Consider the following 21188-nt stretch of genomic DNA (forward strand, 5'->3'; position numbering starts at 1 on the left):
CCGGACCCCCTTCTGCAGAGCCACCCTCTCAGACCCTCGCCTCTCTTCCCCTCCTCCACCAACCCAGCCCTTCCCGGGCGCCCCGCCCCCGGCCCCCGCAGGCTCTCCCCTCCCGCGCCCACCAAGGACCCTCGCCCCCGGGGAGCCAGACTCCGATCCTGGGGGCGCCCCCCCACCCCGAGACCCGGCTGTCCGTTGACCCCGCTTCCCCGCCCCCCGCGTCCGGCCCTCCCCAGGGCGGGCCGGAGCCCTGCCGCGGAGCTGCGCCCCAGCCGCGGCGACCTCCTCCCCAGCGCGGCGGCGGGGCCCGGCCGCCCCCCAGCCGGGGCGGGGCGCGCGGAGGCGGGGGCGCGCTGGCGGCCGAGGCGGCGGCAGCGGCGGCGGCAGGCGGGCCGGGCGCGTGTCCGCGGCGCCGTGACTCGGCGGCTCCGCAGCGGCTGCAGCGGGAGGACCCGGCCGGAGCCGCCGCCGCCGCCGCCGCCGCCGCCATCGCAGCCGGGCGGCCGGGCCCCGCCACGGGGATGCCAAGGAGCTGGGGCGGCCGCGCAGCACCGGGGCCCCCGCTGCTGCCGCCGCCGGGCCGGGCCCCGCGCTGGAGCCGCTGGCGGGTCTCCGGGCGGCGGCTGCTGCTGCTGCTGCCCGCACTCTGCTGCCTCCCGGGCGCTGTGCAGGCGGCGGCGGCGGCGGGGGCCGGGGACCGGGCGGCGGCGGCGGCGGCACAAGCGGCCGAGGCGGAGGCGCCTTTCGCCGGGCAGGTGGGGCCGGCGCGCGGGGCTCGGGGCCTCCTTGCGGGGCGGGGCGGGGGGCGGCGCCGAGCTGGGCCCGGGTGGGCTCCGGGGCGGCGCGCGGGGGTCGGGACTGGGGACTGTGCCGGGGGGGTCCGGCCCGGGGAAGGCCGCGCGGCGGCCGCCCAAGCCCAGCGCCGTTCAGCACCGCGGACAGGGGCGGCGGGCGGGGGCGGAGCCGCGGAGCCGCGGGCCGGGGCTGAGGGGGCCGAGGTGGGACCGAGCTGGGGCTGAGGAGGGGGCGGCGTCGGGCCCGGGTTGAGGAGCGGGCGCTGCTGCGGCCTGCGTGGCCGCGTGTGAGGGAACCGACGACGCCGCGGAGTAAATAGTGAGCGCGGCGGTCTGTGGTGGGCTGAGGAGAAACCTGGGTATCGGCGCCGGCGGGGGTGGGCAGCGGAGGGAGGGAGCGAGGGGTGGACCGCCGCCCCCCCCACCTCCGCGGGACCTGGAGCGCGGCCCCCCGCGGGGCAGAACGGAGCCCAGCCGGGGTGGAAGTGAGGCGTGCGGGAAGGCGAATCTCAGCTCGGTGTAGGGAGAAGTTTGTACCGATTGGAGCCGCTCAGCCCGTTTGGGAGGCTGCTCTGCCCTGGCATGTGCGAGCCCAGGCTCCGGCGGGCGGGGATTGGATGGAGACGCGCCTAGTACCTGCGTGGATGCGGGCATCATAACAACAGTGAGGCCAGCGAGCACCTCCTGCGCTCGCCGACGGAGAGGCCTCGTTGCTTTGTCTCGTAGGAATTAACTCATCGCGGGTTTCCTTGCTGCACCCCTGTGAAAGGGTGGCAATGTTAGTGTCCCTGTTTTACAGGTGAGGCTGTAGACTCAGGGAGGTTAAAGGAATGTGCCCCCAAGGTCACACGGCTGGTGAGTGATGGATCCTAACGTGGGCACGTTGACTAAAGGGTCTCCTCGGATCGAACTCTGACATTATTCTGTGTCACATGGGTTAGTTTAGCAGGGCAGTTGGATGGAGTAAATTTCTCTGGTCTCTTTCCAAACCTAGGGGGTCTGCAATTCTTTAAAAAAAGAAAAAAGAAAAAAAGAATAGTGAGATAGGGGTATTCTGATGGAGAAAAAGCAGAGTGATTGCCTGGATTATCCGGAGAGAGTGTATTTGTTGTAGCAGGTAGTCTGGTTATGCAAGAGAGCCCACCAGACAGTGAGTTTTAATTGAGCATGAAACTCTGAGGCTCATAAGTTCCGTGACATTTTGTGCCAATTTATGTTTGTGTAAATGTATGCTTTTCTAGGGGAGAATCCACACACTTTTTTTCAGATTCCCAAAGGGTTAAATGTTCCAAAAATTGAAGGTTTATAAGAGGATGCTTAGCACCAGTTCATACTATTCTCCAAAGATCTTATAATTGCTAGTTGACTTTTGGAGAAAACTTTCTGTAGCTTGTGTTTTTGCTCTGTCTCATGTCAACGTAATGTGTTTGATGACTTTTATACCCTAGAAACATCAGGATGCTCTTAGACTTTCTGGATGCAAAAAAGTGAAGTGGCAAGACCCTGGCCTGGGATTTAAAAGCCCTGAGCTTTCATCTGCCCTTGGCCTCTGATGGTTTCTGTGACCTTGAGCCATTTCCTTGTCCTCTCTAGGCTTGAATCTCACCATCTCTAACACAAAGAAATAGAGCAGGATGATTGCAAGTTTGAAACCTTTTTATTCCTATGGTATTTTGAGCATTAAGAGGAAGTGATTTGTTTAAATGGATCAGGATTTGAAGAGAAGGTTATGTTTACCCACTGGTGCTTAGCCTTGCCAGTTTTACAGGCTTTGATTATTCCACCCTGCTTAGTCTTTTCCTTTCCAAACTTAAGTTGCCCTATTATATCAGGCTACCCCCAGAATAGCCACATTCAGCCAAAGGATCATTTTAGTTACCCTTTTGGGGCGGGAGCGTTTTGAGCCCTGATTTTGTACCTGACCATTATCCCCAGATGAAGGACCCTATCGGTTCTTCATAAAGAAAAGATGGGGGCCCAGAGCATAGCCTAGTGGTAGAGTGCTCACCTACCATGCAGGAAGCCCTGGGTTCAATTCCTTGATGCCACATACACAAAAAAGGCCAGAAGTGGTGCTATGGCTCAAATGGCAGAGCGCTAGCCTTGAGCAAAAAGTATCCCAAGGCCTGTCAGTGCCCAAGCCTTGAGTTCAAGCCCCGGAACTGCCCCCCCCAAAAAAAGAATGGTTTCTTCTTTGGTTCTCAGGTCCCATCCTGCTTCTACCTGTCCTTTTGTCAGAAACAATTTGTAATAGTTCCCTGGTCCCTTTCCTGGGTCAAAACTGATAGCCTGGAATGTATTACCCTACAAATGGGTTCTTTTTTTTTTTTTTTTTATCAGAGTGCATTACCTTTCCTTTCCCCACACTGATATTCAGCTGCCATTTTACATCACACTCACTTCCTTCCTCCTCTTTCCTCCAGCATGGCACTTCCCTACCTGAAAGGAAGTAAAGAATCTGAAGCCCCAAAATGTTCACTTTGCTTTACTTCTAGATCACTTATTAAAATTTTAAGTCAGTCGGATCGCAGCATGGTCTCCTGTACTCCTCCTTCCCTTACATTCAGAGAAGTGATCATTTGTTTCCATCTGGTGTTTCCTACCTCTAAATGAGTTCTCAAGCCTTGAAACATGACCCTTTATTCCATTCCATTTTCAATGTCTAATACATTGTTCAAAACTTTCTGAAAGACAAAGGAATGATTATCAGCTGCTTCTCTTAACAATTTATGCCCAATTAACCCTTTATTGAATACTAGTGGATCTTATTCTTGGAACCTTGTAGAAATATGGTTGCTTTCCAGCCAGTAGATAATACTACTCACTCAGCTTTCTGCCTCCAAACCCCCTAGAGTCTAGCCCTACCCTATTTCCCCATTAGCAGCCTGCCTTTGTCAGGGCTCAACAATAATGCACCCTGACTCCAGACAAACTAGACTCTCCTTTATCCTGAACAAGCAGCCCAAGTTTTCCTGGATATGATCACATGTTCTTCACTGTTGACTTCTCTAGATATCCCTTATTTCTCTTCTATCAGGGGAACCCACTGAGGCAGCCCCAGCCAATGTGTTTTTATTTGGGAGGGAAAAGTTGTGGTTTTGACTACTTCAATCACTTTGCATTTTTAGATCTAACACTACCCCATCTCTCAAGGCTAACCCTTAGGTGTATAGTGAGCATTCCGTGATTTTAATCTTTAGTGTGTGTGTGTGTGTGTGTGTGTATATATGTGTGTGAGTATGTGAATGGGATTTGAACAATGGACTTTGGGGTACTAAGGTATGAGATACTCCTGGCCTTGTGTTTGTCAGGCAGGAACTCCCCTACTTGAGCCTTTCTTTGCTTATTTATTTTTCAGATATAGTCTCACATTTATGTCCACTCCAGCCTGAACCATAATCCTCAAATTTTGTTTCTTGAATAACTGGGATGACAAGCATATACCACCATGTCCAGCTTTTTAAATAGTTGTACAAAGAGGTTTCAATTCCATAATTCAGATTATGAGCACAATGCAATTTTGTCCATGTCTTCCCTTCCTTCATTCTACCTCATTTCCCCCTTTCTCATCAGTGCCCTTGAAACCCTTGAGTTATTTTTTAATAATCGGTTGAAATAGACTAGCTTCTAACCAAGATCCTCCCCAGTCTCTCCCACCCAAGTTGTTAAGATTATAGGTATAAACCACTGTCCCAGATTACTATTTGTTTATTTTGTGGGTCATGGGGCTTGAACTTGGCCTGAGTGCTGTCCCTGAGCTCTTCAGCTCTAGGCTACCGCCCTACCCTTGAGACAAACGCCATGTGTTTTCTAGAGGTTAATTGGAGATAAGAGCTAGAGGTTAATTGGAGATAAGAGTCTCAGGTCCTTTGTTCCCTGGCTGGCTTTGAACCTTGATCCTCAGATCTCAGCCTCCTGAGCAGCTGGGATTACAGGCATGAGCCACATGCCCAGCTATTTTCTTTTCTGTATGTGTGTGTGGAAAGGGCTTTGAATTCTGGGCCTGGACACTGTCCCTGAGTTCTTCAGCTCAAGGCTACTGCCCTACCCCTTGAGTCACAACCCCACTTCCCATTTTCTAGTGATTAATTGGAGATAAGAGTCTCAGGATCTTTAATGCCCAAGCTGGCTTTGAACCACAATCTCCGATCTCAGCCTCCTGAGTAGCTAGGATTACAGGCATGAGCCACTGTGCCTGGCTTTTTTATTCTTTATGTCTAAAAGTTACCCAGATCTGAAATAGGCACTCATGGTCTCAAGATACCTTCTAAAATCCTTTTATAGGGAAAGGACTCATTGTCTATCTTTCCCTCAGTGGAAATAGAGTTCTTTTCAACTTAGAAGTGGAAAAGTTCTTGAAAGGGGTGGTTTTAGAACTAGTAGAAGTAAATTAGTTGTATCAAAGACATTAATCTTAAGAAATGCCTAGTTTTATAGTAATGTGATATTATTTGAACTTGAAAAAGGAGGAATAGTGTATTTTCTCCTCAGTGCCCAGTACAATGCCTGACACCTTGTAGACATGTGATAACTATTGGAAAATCCGTTTCATTATCTGTATCTCCCACTAACTTCTTTCATATAATGCTATCCCACGTTAGTAGTTCTTTGAGGGAATAAATGGACACATGCTGGAGGTGTACATGGGCTGCCCAGCTAGAACTGGACCAGAAGGAGCTTCAGGAGAAGGTAACCTCTGACACAAACCTTTGAGAGAGAAGCAGGATGGAGAATGATAAGCAGGCAGTACAGAACCGTGGCTCCACATGGTTCCCATGTGTTTAGGGAAACTGGATAATTGGCTGTGCCTGGAGCATTGAGTTACTTGCTGTTTCCAGTAAGAGTATGAAGAGAGGAGGCTATGTAGAAAGGGAGGCAGATTGTGAAGTTGGCTTTTGTCCAAAGGCTGAGGGGAGGCATTAAAGGTTTCTGAGAGAAGTGACCTGCGCAGAGCAGTGTTGAGGAGGCAGAGGGGCTGGGCTTGCTCCTCAGTTGTTCTGAGGGCTGGTTTCTGTCTCAGTGTTGCTTTTTTAGCTTAGGCCTGAGTGCTTTGGGGAATGGTATATGGATAAAGGTGTGAGTTCTGTCTCTGGCCCTCCTCCCTGAAGGGCTCTGTTCCTTTGTTTTGTGATACTGGGAAAAGAACCTGCCCTTCTGCATGCCCAGCAAGTGCTCCATTGCTGAACACACCTATTCACTGCTGAGAGGCTTTGTTTGGAACCAGTCATTTGGTTTCTTTGAACTTCAGGATTGATTCAAGTCCTTCACAAGTTTTACTTCATCATTACAACGTGATTTGTTTTAGAAGTCTACTTTGGGGCTGGGAGTGTAGTCTAAAGGCAGAGTGCTTGCCTAGCATGCACAAAGCCCTGGGTTTGATTCCTTGGTACCACATATTCAGAAAAAGCTGGAAGTGGTGCTGTGGTTCAAGTTGCAGAGCACTAGCCTTGAGAAAAAAGTGTTCAAAAAAGTGTTCAAGGACAGTTCAAGCCCCTGGACTGGCAAAAAAAAAAAAAAGTCAACTTTGAGCCAGGTATGGGTGGCTCACACCTGTAATCACAACTGCTTAAGAAGCTGAGATCAGAGAATTACAGTTCAAAGCCAGCCTCAGGCAGAAAAATTTGTGAGACTCTTAGCTACAGTAAACTAGAAAAGGTTAGAAGTGGCACTGTGGCTCAAGTGGTAGAGTGCTAGCCTTGAGCACAAAGAGGGTTAGGGACAGCACCTGGTTCCTGAGTTCAAGCCCCAGGACCACACATGCACACACACACAAAAGCGAAGAAAAAAAGTCAACTTTGATCTAGGCTTTAATATACAGGGTAATAGTAGTCACATATATGCATAAACATGTATATATGCTTAATATATATGTACATGTTTTAACAGATAACTTCTCCAAAGTTACACATGTAATAACAAAGTAGAGAAAAGAGAGATATTATTGTTGTTAGGATATTATTTATATATTACTTATGTATAAAATGATATTAATATTTTTGTAATGATGTTAACACTATTGTTATTATTATTGTTCTTGTTATTTTGGCTTTTTGAAATGGAGTTTGTGTCACTCAGACTGACCTCAAGCTCACAATCCTGCCTCAGGCTTGAAAGACTGAGATTAGAGCATGAGCAACATACCAGGTCTGATTTAAATGTGACAATTACAAAATTTAAAAATATACCAAAAATCGGGCCGGGAGTTTGGCCTAGTGGTTAAAGTGCTTGCCTAGCATGCATGAAGACCCGGGTTCGATTCCTCGGTACCACATACATAGAAAAAAAGCCGGAAGTGGTGCTGAGGCTCAAGTGGTAGAGCTCTAGCCTTGAGAAAGTCCAAGGACAGTGCTCAGGCCCTGAGCTCAAGCCCAAGACTGGCAAAAAAAAAAAAAATATACCAAAAATCTGACTGGCAAGTTACTCTCACACTCATCTTATTTTAAATAGCTTGTAGGAAAAAACATATACTACTTAACTACTGGAATGGTACTAGTTTTAGATATATATATATATATATATATATATATATATATATATATATATTTTATGTTGTGGAAAAAAATGCCACCACGCCCTAGCGGCTCACACCTATAATCCTCAGGATGCTGAAATCTGAGGATCAAGATTCAAAGCTAGCCCAGGCACAAAAGTCTAGGAGACTCTTATCTCCAATTAATCACCAGAAAACTGGAAGTGGCACTGTGGCTCAAAGTGCTAGCCTTGAGCTGTAGAGCTTAGGGACAGTGCCCAGGCCCAGATTTCAAGCCCCACAACTGACTAATTATTATTATTATTATTAATAATGCAGGTGACACTAGAAAAAGCAGTATTATGATCCCCTTGGACCTAGCATCCACCAGACTGCTTCTGTGACCTGTGAGAACCTGCATGACTGACCCCTTCCACCCTCTGGCTTCCTTTTCTTCTACCCACTATCTTCATTGTCACTAGACTCCACCACCTTGGCCTCCTATTTTACCAGTCTGCTTTGTTCTTTCCCTTTTATAAACAGAGGATATTCTTTTTCCTGAAAAAAAAATCATTTTCCTGAAAAAGCTCATTTGCACATCTTACCTGAGATGTCATATTCCCAGAGAGGCCATCCCTCACTTCATAACCTATATTTCTTGCAATGCACTTTTTTTTTTTGCCAGTCCTGGGGCTTGAACTCAGGGCCTAAGCACTTGTCCTTGGGCTTTTTCCTCAAGGCTAGCATTCTACCACTTGAGCCACAGCACCACTTCCGGCCTTTTTCTAGGTATGTGGTACTGAGGAATTGAACCCAGGTCTTTGTGCATGCTAGGCAAGCACTCTACCACTAGGCCAAACTCCCAGCCCCTTGCAATGCACTTTTAAAAAATTTTAATGAGGGTGATTTTCTTTTGCTAGTCCTGGGCCTTGAACTCAGGACCTGAGCTCTGTCCTTGGACTTTCTCAAGGCTAGAGCTCTACTACTTGAGCCACAGCACCACTTCTGGCTTTTCTTTTCTATGTATGTGGTACCGAGGAATCAAACCCGAGTCTTCATGAATGCTAGGCAAACACTCTACCACTAGGCCAAACTCCCAGCCCCTTGCAATGCACTTTCCTTTCATTCCACTTAACATGATTGCAATAAAATTTTTAATATTTCCATTTCTATCTCCCACACCAGGCAATAATCTCCATGAGGAAGAGTTCAGTAGGGTTAACAGCCATGTATCAAGTCTTATTTGTAAAGTGGTACGAAATGTGCTATAAATGAGAGACATGATAAAGCTATTGGGAGCACAGAGGACATCCACTCAGCCTGGGATAGATGGTCCTCCCCAGTGGAGTACCATTAGTGGTACATTTTGAAGAATATCCAATAATTCGTCAGGATGAGCCAGAATGTATGTGCTAAAGATGTCCGGTACATAAGACTGAAACACAGGCATAGAGACAGAACCTTCAAGACCTGTTCAGGCAACACAGGAGGTCAGTAGAGCTAGAGTGTGAGGAACTTGGGATGGGCAAGAAAGGGCTCAAAGTTTATGAGGGCCATGCTCAAGAACAGGGACTTTGCAGCTGGCAGTGAGCAACCAGAAGATCAGCTCCACACTCTGCAGTACAAGGCTAGCTCTCTACTCCTTGAGCCACAGCACCACGTCTGGTTTTCTAGTGGTTTATTGGAGATAAGAGTCTCACAGACTTTACTGCCCAGGCTGGCTTTGAACCTTAGTCCTCCTGAGTAGCTAGGATTATAGGTGTGAGCCACTACACCTGGCTAATAAAAACTTTTATAATTAGAGATTGCTTCTTCAGCTATCTTTGCATTACAGTTAAGAAACTGAAGTCTGAACACTGGTCTTGCTTTGTCTTTCCTATCCTGATTTCTTAATTTACCACTGAGTCCAGTCCCAAGGGTCAAGAGGCATTGGAAAGAGTGAAGAAAGCTAAGACACTTCCTTTTTCAAAGTGAATGACAGCATGGCCACATTCCTGGCCTTGGGCAAAGGCCTCCCTAGATTTGGAAAATTCGGATATCCTGGTGCTGACCCAAAACCCCAAATGTGCCACTCTCCTGGGCCTGGTGATTATCTGGCTTGTGGTAGCCTCTTGGGAGAAGGCCAAGGACCTGGTGCAGAGTGCCAGGGAATTCCCGTTAATGCACTTTCCGCCCACCAGTGGCAGCCAGAGGCAATGCTGCACCACGAAGGTCTTTGACAAGAGCTAAAGTGGCAACTTGAGCAATCTTTTTTTAGATTAGCTGGAGTGAAGGAGGAGGAAGAAGGAAGGAGGAGGGAAAGAGAAAGAAAGAAAAAAAGACAGAAAGCCAGGCGCCAGTGGCTCACACCTGTAATCCTAGCTACTCAGGCGGCTGAGATCTGAGGATTGTGGTTCAAAGACAGCCTATTCACCAAAGTCTGGCATGAAAGTCTGTGAGACTCTTATCTCCAATTAACCACCAGAAAACCAGAAGTGGTGCTGTGGCTCAAGTGGTAGAGGGGTAGCCTTGAGCTGAACAGCTCAGGGACAGTGTCCAGGTCCAGAGTTCAAACTGCATGGCCAACAAAGAGAAAGAGACAGACAGACACAGACAGAGTGTATGGAGAGTACAGTGGTACAACATGACAGAAAGAAGCCTCTCTGGAAGGCAGGGACATTGGGCTCCATTTCTGACTCTGCCAACTTGCTCTTCAACTTTCAATGCCATTTTCCTTCCCTGAGTTTTATTTTTCCCTTCTGTAAAATAAGCTTGTTAAACTGCATTGCATAATTTCTAAGTATTATTGACCGGCACATTCCCCAGAATCCTTATGCATTCAGTATGAAATGTTAAAAAGTAGCCATGAGGGCTGGGAGTGTGGCCTAGTGATAGAGTGTTCGCCTAGCATACATGAAGCCCTGGGTTCAATTCCTCGGTACCACAAACACAAAGCTTTAATTGATGCTGTGGCTTAAATGGTAGAGTGCTAGCCTTGAGAAAGCTCAAGGACAGTGCCCAAGCCCTGAGTTCAAGTCCCAGGACTGGCAAAAAAAAAAAGTAGTCATGAGTCAGGTGGACCCAGAAAAAGACTATGACCTTGGTTTTAGCTTTGTTTGTTGCTTGCTTTCTGTTGTTTTATTTATTTATTTATTTATTTGTGCTAGTACTGGGGCTTAAACTCAGGGCCTTGTGTTCTGAAAGGGCTTTCTTACTCAGTGGCTATCGTTTTACTATTTTGGCCACACCTCTGAAACAAGGTTTTAGTTAAAAAGAAGTTGAAGGAAACGGACCCAGTGATTCCCACAGGAATCATCAAAGAGATCTGGTGATTCGGCTTGGCATCTAAGACTAAAGGTGATGATCAATCTGTTGCCAAGAATGTAGGAACAAGAACATTGAAATAACATTTTTTATGATCTAGAATCAGCAAAATATTCTATGTGTGTGTATTAGGGGTTTTTTTTGCTACAATTTGCCACAAACTTATTATCTTAAAACAATACAGCTTATAATAGAGTGTTTGCTAACTTATCCAGGTCCTAGGTTTGATTCTTAGGAGTATGAGAAATAGGAAGTCCCAGGAGGGAAGGATATCTGTCCAATACTATAAAATGCCTGGCTCCTGCCACATATTAGTTTTGTAATTTTTCTGGATAGTCACTTAATCTGTCTAAACCTCAGTATCTGCCTCTAAAAATTGGGGATCAGCATTTCTACTTCATGAAGTTGTATTCTTGAGAGCCTAGCACAATGCCAAGTTCAAAGTAGGTACTCTTAATAAGAATAGCTATAATCATTATTATTATAATCTCTGGCTGTTATAAACTTCTTTTGCACTGGGCTTTGGTGGCTCACACCTGTAATACTAAATTACTCCGGAGGCTGAGATCTGAGAGCAGTGGTTTGAAGACAGCAGAGCAGAAAAGTCCATGAGATTCTTATCTCCAATTAACCACCAGAAAAGCATAAATAGAGCTGTGGCTCAACATGCTAGAGTGCTAACCTTGAGCAGAAAACCTCAGGGACAGTGCCCAGTCCCTGAGTTTAAGCTCCATGACATGCTCCTTCCCCCTCCAAATAAACCAACTTGTTTGTTTTTGCAGTTCTGAGTATGGAACCCAGAGCCTCATACCTGCTAGGCAAATGCACTACCACTATGCTCAGCAAAGAGTAGTTTCTTATGACGAGTCAATGTCTATGTCTGCAGTTTCTCATTCTGATTTTAGCTTTGTGCTCTGTACAAATGGAACAGATCTTCCTTATTTTCATGATCTCCTTTCATGCAGTCTTCCCTCATCTAGCCTAACTTAGGCAATCTTTATCTGTCTTCATAGGACATGGTTCCAGTTCTCTTTGTCTCCTGGCTACTCTCCCATAGGCAAGCTCCAGTTTGTCACTGTGCCTCCATGGATAAACCTGTAGAACAGAACTTGAAACCTTGTCTCTGTGACTTCGGTTATCATATTCTCTATTCAGGGTCTTTTATTCTTTCTTCCCCCTTCTAGCCCAAACTTGCCTAGTTCTTTGTAGTCTTTGCCCCTTGCCTTTCTGATAATGCCACCTGGCTGCATTATTCCTGATGGCAAACCCAATCCGGGTCATATTTTCCCACAGCTCCTCTAGGCAGCGCATTCTGACTTGAATTTGATGCTCTGGAATGTCTCTGAGCACCTGTTGTTACAATCCAGTACCCTTGTCTCTGTCTTCCAAGTGCACTCCTCAGCACTGCCAGCGATCTTCCTTTTCCACCCCCACTGCCACTTCTAATCTCACCACCGCCTCTGCTGTCTGCCACTCTCTTCCCTCTTTCTGTCCATGGTATTTCCCCCCTCTTTGTTATACTTTTCTCTCTCCTTTCCCTGCCACTACTTTGGAACATTCAGCTTTGGCTTCTTGGGAACGAAAATTTGCCTTCTGGCCAGTGGAGTGATCAGACTCTTTTGTCTATGATCACTACATCCTGGGTTCAGCCCAGCTATTTCTGTCCCTGCTGTATTCTGCAATTCTCCTCACTTTCCTTTGGGTTTTACACCTCCTTCAGCACTTAAGAGGGTGACAGACATCTTAGCATTGTTAACTGAGCTGTAAAAGTTAGACTTCGGACCAGCCAGGGATTGATTAATGGATCCAGGTGTAAAAAGATAAAAGGTAGGTCATTCTGTTGAAAACTGAATAAGCCTTTTTTTCCTTTAGTAGATTTTTTAAAACCTTTTTTTTCAAATGGGACAATGGAGCCTGTTGCCTCATCTGGCAAGGAAATCAAACCAGGAATGACTGAATTTCAGAAAAACATGTTCTTGCAACTTCTAATAGATAACAGGAATTATACTCATTAAGCCATCTCAAGACAAAATCCTTTTTTTTAAATATCTGGGCAGTGCCTCCCAGACCAAATGTTCATTCATGAACTCAGTGCTAAATGCGATAGCAAGTACAAAAAGACTGACAGTCTTTGTTCCCCAGGAACTCAACCTAGTAGGAGAAAACAGATGCATTTAAAAAGCCAACCCAGGCACTAAAGACCATGAGACTCTTATCTCCAACTAACCTCTAGAAACCCAGAAGTGATGCTGTGGCTCAAGGGGTAGGGCAGTAGACTTGAGCTGAAGAACTTGGGGACAGCACCCAGGCCCAGAGTTCAAGCCCCATGACTGAGTGGGGAAAAAAATGCCTCACAGACTTTCATGTTCGAGTGTCTTTGAAGTGCAATCCTCAGATCTCAGTCTCCTGAGTAGCTAGGACTACAGGCATGAGCCACCAACACCTGGCATATACAATGAATTCTTAACTTCATCTCCCCCACCTCCTTCTTCATTCATCTACTCCTCTCCCCAGTCCCTCTTGAGTGTACCCATTTCCTGGTGTCTATTTCACTGGGCTTTGACCTGGTCTTCCTAAAAGATTATACTACTTGAGCTGTCCATAGAATCTATTATACTTCAATTAATTCATTTGTAACCCCTTGCATAGGCCATCTCACCATGTTTACTTCTAGATTTATAGGTACATTCTATCTACCACTAATGAAGGAAACTATGCAGTTTTTGTTTCTCTTATTTCACTTAATAGAATTTTTTCCAAGTCTTTTCACTTCCTTAGAAATGGTACAATATCAGGGCCTGGAGTTTGGCCTAGTGGTAAGAGTGCTTGCCTAGAATGCACGAAGACCCGGGTTCAATTCCTTGGTATCACATATGTAGAAAAAGGCTGGAAATGGTGTTATGGCTCCAGTGATAGAACTCTAGCCTTGAGAAAGTCCAAGGACAGTGCTCAAGCCCTGAGTTCAAGGCCCAAGACTGGCAAAAAAGAAAGAAAAGAAATGGTATAATATCATTCTTTCTAATAGATAAGTAAAATTCCATTGTGTATAATACTGAATTTTCTTGATCCATTCATCCATTAACGCTGATTCCAAATCTCAAAGACCTCAATGCAAGACTGGAAACCATGAAATTACAGGAAGGGGTAGGGGAAACAGAGCTTTGGCATTTATTTTCTAAGTAAATCAAGAAATACAACAAATCAAAGAAAGACTTGGTAAATGGGAGTACTACAACTCAAAAGTTTTGCACAGCAAAGGACAGGGCTAACAATCTAAACAGGAAGAACACAGAATGGGAGAAGATTTTTAGTAGGTATACATCAGAATATACTTAGAACTCAAAAAATTAAATCTTCAAAAATTAAACCCTTGGGCAGGGAGTTTGGCCTACTGATAGAATACTTGTCTAGCATGCATGAAGACCCAGGTTCGATTCCTCAGGACACATACATAGAAAAAAAAAAAGCTGGAACTTGTGCTGTAGCTCTAGCCTTGAGAAAGCCCAAGGAGAGTGCTCAGGCTCTGAGTTCAAGGCCCAGGACTGGCAAAAAAGAAAAAGAAAAAAAATTAAACCCTTGAAGAAACAACAACCCAATGTAGAAATGGGCTTAAAGACAGAATTCTCAGAAGAAGTAAAAATAGCTAATAGAGGGGCAGGGAGTTTGGCCTAGTGGTAGAGTGTTTGCCTAGAATGCACAAAGACCCAGATTTGATTCCTCAGTACCACATACATAGAAAAGCTGGAAGTGATGCTGTGGCTTAAGTGACAGAGCCCTAGCCTCCAGGAAAAAGGCCCAAGGACAGTGCTCAGGCCCTGAGTTCAAGCCCCAAGACTGGCAAAAAAAAATAGCTAATAGACACATAAAGAAATATACCACATCTCTAGCTATAAAGGAAATGCAAATCAAAACAACACTGAGATTTCACCTCACCCCAGTTAGAATGGCCATCATCAAGAAAACAATAACAAATCCTGGAGAAGATGAGACCTAAAGGGAACTCTCTACACGGTTGGTGGGAAAGTAAGCTTGTTCAACCATTCTGGAAAACAGTATGGAAGATCTTCAAAACATTACACATAATAAACATAACTATATAGACATAAAAACCTATGACTCTATAGACATAATGTTTTATTTCATAAATTAATATGTTTCTATGACATACAAACCCTTAGCCTAATTTTGATTGAGTTCTAAATACTAAGTCCCAGTGACTGTAAATAGAGATTTCCTCCTTGAACACTTGTTTGTTAAACTTGTCATTTAAAATATGATGTAAAAATCAACGTTAATACTTTAATAAAAAATAGCAAAAAATGGAAAAAAAAGAAGAAAACATTACACATAGAACGACCCTATGAGCCAGCAATTCCACTGGCATACATTTAGCCAATAGAGTACAAACAAATTCCAATAAAAGCCACCAGCACAACCATGTTCACTGCAGCACTACTCATCGTAGCCAGTGGATATATCAGCCCAAAATATATGGAAATATATGGAAAAAATATAACTTGGTAATTTGAAGTATGAAAAATGTAATCATTACTTCCAAGTACCACTGTGCTCAATATTTAAGCAGTATATTTGGCTGAAAGGTCTATATCAGAGAAGAAAGGGGGAAATTCATTGGGTTACCCTGTTCCTTTTCTTTCTTTTCTTTTTCTCTTTCTTTTTTTTCTCTCACCCTTCCTTCCTTGCTTGCTTTCTTTTCTTGTTTTCTTTCTTTCTTTCTCTCTCTCTTTCTCTTTTTTCTTTCTTTTTTTGTCAGTACTAGGGCTTGAACTCAGAGTTTGTACACTGTCTATGGGCTTTCACAAAGCTAGCACTCTATCACTTGAGCCACAGTGCCACTTCTGGCTTTTTTGTGTGTACATAGTAGGGAGGAATTGAATCCAGGGCTTCATGCATGCTAGGCAAGCATTCTGCCACTGCCATGCTCCTGGCCTCATGTTCCTTTTCTTACCCCTCAAAATGAAGAGAATTTCCTCAAGCTAAAGCGTGGTCTGAGGGAGGTCTTGTGGCAGAGCAAAAACTATGTAATCCAATTTTGTTGTCATTTTACCCACTGACCTTTTTGCAGTGCTCTCAATCTTCTGAGACAGATGGTCATATCGATAAGATGTCCTGTAGAAAATGGTCTTGACCATGATAGATGTCCTACCCTCCACTGGCCCCACAAAGACAGCTCTCAGTCAAAGGACAATGTGGAGGGCAGGATGGCTAGATGCCAAAAGGCAAAAAAACCATGAAAGTTATGTTTCCCACTTCAATTTACATAAGATAACAGAAAATCTTCTGAAGAGATAATAAATATACTTTAAGTGACTACTAGCTATTAGGTAGAATTCATTCATTTCATGTTAGTAACTGAAAGAAAAAAAAGACACTGAAGTGGTGCTGAAAAGTGGTAAAGTCTGGATTCCATCTCAGGATTGTATCTTTCCTGATATAATACTTGTTCATTCAAATCCTGAATGAGAAAGAGACCAGAAGCTGGGAATTTGGCCTATTAGTAGAGTGCTTGCTTAGCATGCATAAACATGCGGGTTTGATTTCTCTGTACCACATACACAGAAAAAGCCTGAAGTGGTGCTGTGGCTTAAATGGTAGAGCGCTAGCCTTGAGGAAAGCCTAAGGACAGTGCTCAGGCCTTGAGTTCAGTCCTCAGGAGGACTGGCAAAACAAAAGAGAGAGAGAGGGGGAGGGGAAGAGGGGGAGGGGGGAGAGAGCGAAGGGGAGAGAGAGAGGTATATTCTGGCTGAGAATTAGAGATAATATGATGATGAGATTTCAGCCTCTGGTAATCTGATTCACCTGGGAATAGAAGTTGGAGCACACAGATGAGGGGGTGGGTAACAGTTTCTCTGTCCTTTCCATTTGTTCACATTTTACTTGAACTTTTTGGCTGATACTGGCCCACAATCAACCCAAAAGCAACTGTAATACATCCACTTTGTGAAGAGATGACCTGTCATCTCCCTTCACTTCCCTCCCTTTTAACCTCTCCACTCATTGTCATTTTAAATCCTGTTCAAAATGTGTCATGATTTCCTGAGTCTTCAGGTCACTGCATATGCTATAATTTTGTTGCTGGCTTGCTTTTTGTGCAAACTTTGGACTTGAAATCAAGGCTTGGGTGCTGTCTCTCAGCAGAAGGATAAGCCCATTACATGAGCCACAGCTTCACTTCTGGTTTTTGGTGGATAATTGGATATAAGAATCTCACAGACTTTCCTACCTGGACTGGTTTTGAATCTTAATCCTCACATCTCTGTCTCTTGAGTAGCTAGCATTATAGGCATGAGCCACATGCCTAGCACATGCCGTAACTTTTTTGTGTATGTCATGAGGCTTGAACTCAGGGCCTAGGCACTGTCCCTGAACTTTTTGCTCGAGGCTAGTACTATACTATTTTGAGCCACAGATCCACTTCTGGGTTTTGGTGGTTAATGGAGATAAGAGTCACACATACATTCCTGCCTAGACTAGCTTTGAGCCACAATCCTTGATCTCAGCCTTTTGAGTAGCCAGGATTACAGGCATGAACCATGAATTCCTGGCTCATGCTGAATTTTTAAGACTTAGTTCAAATCTTACCTCTACCTAGAAGCCTTCTTTGAGTTCTTCTTTTTCTTCTCCCTCTACCTATGAACAAGACACTCCTCTCTTTTCTCCCATACATTTGTGTACACACCTGCCTTGTAGCATTATACTTTCATATCCTGAGTTTATTGGTGTGTAGTTCCTTACCCATAGTTGCACGCTAGGAGACTTACACAGGAATTAACATGTAATAAGTGCTCAATAATATGCATTTGTAGAACAGTCAAAATGAATGCTCTGTATCCAGTACATTCCTGGGTATTGAGCATCTAAAGATGGCATGGACTCTTCCTTTAGAGTCTGGAGGAAATTGATATGTGACCATCGGAGCCCAATATTATAAGATCTACGGTATCTATAGGAAGAGGTTTGGAGAGCACAGAAGAAAAGAAAATAATTTTAGCCTGGGATGTCTTCCAGTGGTAGTCATTTATGGGCTGAACAGTGAAATATGAAAGTTTTGCCAAACTAAGAATACTAGGCAGAGAGAAAAACACATATAAAGGCATAAAAGAGACCAATGTTTTGGAAACTCAAAGTATTGATATTCTATGTCATCACTCAGAAAGGAAAACATGTTTTAGATACCAAATGTGAGAAAGGTAAGGTTGTCACTCTGTTGTGGGTGTGTTTAGTATTATTTTGGCATTATTATTATTTATTTATTTACTTACTTACTTACTTGCCGGTCCCGAGCTTGAGCATGAGCCCTGTCCTTGAACTTTTTCAAGGATAGAGCTCTACCTCTTGAGCCTCAGCACCACTTCTGGCTTTTTTCTATGTATGTGGTACTGAGGAATCAAACGCGTGTCTTCGTGCATGCTAGGCAAGCACTCTACCACTAGGCCAAACTCCCGGGCCCTGGCAATATTATTTTTAATAAGTCAAGTGAATTTTATCATTAGGCAGGAAAGATGTTATAGTCATCTATGGTAAATAAAAAGTAATTTGTTTCATTCCTGGTCCAAAAATGGTTTGATTTGACTTAGAATAAAAGACAGTTTCACAATAAGTGTGTTCATTTAGAAGCAAGAAACAAAGGCTAATATAGATGGCTAATATGGATAGCTTATGCCATTTCCCAAGGTGCATTTTCCTTTATTCACTCACTTGGTGGTTAGGATGGACAGAGAATAGGATTTTGGTGTTTAGGATGGACAGAGAATAGGGTTTTTTGGCTCCAAGTCCAGCCCTGAAAGTGCTTCTAGAAGAGTTTATGGAATCCATAAACATACAAGTATTTTCCTTATTCTTTGGTGGATGTCATGGATATTTCTTGGTGCTCCCATTTCTTTGGGTTCCCATCCCCTCACATCTTTTAACGAGAATAAGCATTGCTTTCTTTACTGTCCTTAGATGAATTGTTTCCTTGAACTTCTTCACCCAAACTTCTTTCAAAGCTTCGACCCTCTTAAACTTTTTCTCTCATAGAACCCTCCCTCCCTCCCTCCCTCCCTCCCTCTCTCTGTCTCTGTCTCTCTCTCCAGTCCTGGACTTGAACTCAGGGCCTGAGCACTGTCCACTGTACTTGGATTTTCTCAAGGCTAGAGCTCTACCACTTGAGCCTCAGCACCACTTCTGGCTTTTTTCTATGTATGTGGTACTAAGGAATCAAACCTGGTTCTTTGTGCATGCTAGGCAAGCACTCTACCACTAAGCCAAACTCCCTGCCCCAATTTCTCTTTTCTTAAACTAACACACTCCTCCCTCTCCCTCTTCCTCTCCCTCTCCTTCTCCCTCTCCCTCTCCCTTTCCCTCTCTCTCTCTCCTTCCCTCCCTTCCCCCTCCTTTCTTTGTCCATAGTGGGACTTTCGGCCTGGGTGCTGTCCCTGAGCTCTTCAGCTCAAGGTTAGCGCTCTACCCCTTCAGCCACAGTGCCACTTCCAGTTTTCTGGTGATTAATTGGAGATAAGAATCTTACGGACTTTTTAGTGCCTGGGCTGGCTTTGAACCATGATCCTCAGATCTCAGCCTCCTCAGTAGCTAGGATTACAGGTATGAGCCACCTCATTTGGCTCTTTTTCTCTTTTAAAGATGATTCCACTGACAAAACTCAGAAAGTAAAAGAGAATCTGAAAAAAAGAAATCCTCCATGACAATCTAATCAAAGGATATTTGCAATTCACAAAGGATGTTTGCAATAATATTTTTTTTTCAGTCCTGGGACTTGAACTTAGGGACTGGGCACTGTCCTTAGGTTTTCTCAAGGCCAGTGCTCTACCACATTAGCCACAGCACCACTTTGGCTTTTTCTGTGTATGTAGTACTAAAGAATTGAACGCAGGACTTCATGCATGTGAGGCAAACACTCTACCACTAGGCCACAGTCCTGGCCCACAAGAATTCTTTTTTATATGTAGAAGTTTTTGAAGAAATCTGGGGGTGCCACATCATTAGCATGTGCAAGATCCTGTGTTCAGTCACTGTCACATGTACACACACATCTCTAAATTGTCAGTATCATTTCAGACTTTCACAGAAAGTTTTTAGCATTAGGACAAAGAATTCCTGAATTATCCTTTCTAGGTTCCACAATAGTTAACATTTACTGATTTGCTTTATTTAGATAGCTCTCTCTCTCCTTTCCTCTCCCCTCCCTCCCTCCCTCTCCCCCCCCAGCCTATATTTATTTCTGAACATGTTTAGAAGACATCACATACCCTTATGTAAGCCTAAATGTTTAAGTGTATATTTCCTATGCTTAAGAATTCTCTTACATAATAGATTTTTCTATATATTTACTATGTTTCTATTGAAATGAAAGAATACATTACTTTGTTTAAATTTACTTATAATTACTTGCTTTAGGGGGAGGTGGTTGTATATAATCTCTTGCCAACAGATATCCTACAGTGTGATTCTTGCTCAGACTCCGACTTAAAATAAGAATTTCTGGTGGGCAAATTTGCACAGATTGCTCTATTTAGTGACTTAACTGTTCTTGTGCTCTTACGTGTTAGGCTTTTGACAATGGGAAACCCTGTATCCATGGGTAAAGAGGCAGGGCAAGGGAAAGCTTTAAATACAAATTTATCGGGGCCGGGAGTTTGGCCTAGTGGTTAAAGTGCTTGCCTAGCATGCATGAAGACCCGGGTTCAATTCCTCAGTACCACATACATAGAAAAAAGCCAGAAGTGGTGCTGAGGCTCAAGTGGTAGAGCTCTAGCCTTGAGAAAGTCCAAGGACAGTGCTCAGGCCCTGAGCTCAAGCCCAGGACTGGCAAAAAAAATAAATAAATAAATACAAATTTATCTTTTTTCTGTAGTCAATAGAGAGAGCCAATGATAGGCTCACAGCAGGAAGTAAGCCAATCAGAGCTGTGTTTCCTGGAGATTGATTTGACAGTTTCTGTGGGATGAAATGAAGGGAGAAGGAGTCAGAGCATAAGTCCTCAAGTCTCATGGACAAAACGATTCCTAGTTTTAAGGGCAAATCTCTACCCAGGTAGAATGGAGCATTCTCCAGCATAATGCATCCTTTTCTTTCGCATGTCTTTCAGAACTGGTTAAAATCGTATGGCTATCTGCTTCCCTATGATTCACGGGCATCTGCGTTGCACTCAGGGAAGGCCTTACAGTCAGCAGTCTCCACTATGCAGCAATTTTATGGAATCCCAGTCACCGGTGTGTTGGATCAGACAACGATCGAGTAAGATTTGCATAGGACATTGTGCCTTTGAACTTTTCAGACTTACATTTAGATTTGCATTCTCCATACATACCATCTTTTACTCTGGTAGTATCACCCTATGAGGGGATATCCTAAGGCTGGCTGGCTGGCTGGCTGGCTGGCTGGCTGGCTCTCTCTCTCTCTCTCTCTCTCTCTCTCTCTCTCTCTCTCTCTCTCTCTGTGTGTGTGTGTGTGTGTGTGTGTGTGTGTGTGTGTGTGTGTGTGTGTGTCATTTGTGGGGCTTGAACTTGGACGGCCCGGGCACTGTCCCTGAGTTCTTTTGCTTTAAGGCTAGTGATCTACCACTTTGAGGCACAGTTCCACTTCTGGTTTTTGAGTGCAGA

General features: G+C 44.6%; 1 protein-coding gene across 1 annotated transcript in view; it reads left to right on the top strand.

Moving 5' to 3' along the window:
* The first annotated feature begins 521 nt into the window (after positions 1 to 521).
* Mmp24 (matrix metallopeptidase 24) overlaps positions 522 to 21188 on the top strand; it is a 46546-nt gene continuing 25879 nt past the window's right edge. Inside the window, exons 1-2 of the mRNA XM_090352226.1 lie at positions 522 to 755; positions 20675 to 20823. Coding sequence (XP_090208352.1) covers positions 522 to 755; positions 20675 to 20823 — 383 coding nt within the window. The remainder of the gene's footprint in view (positions 756 to 20674; positions 20824 to 21188) is intronic.

Source organism: Megascapheus bottae, chromosome 18, assembly GCF_031878675.1.
Source record: "Megascapheus bottae isolate mThoBot1 chromosome 18, mThoBot2.hap1, whole genome shotgun sequence".
Classification (NCBI taxonomy): Eukaryota; Metazoa; Chordata; class Mammalia; order Rodentia; family Geomyidae; genus Megascapheus; species Megascapheus bottae.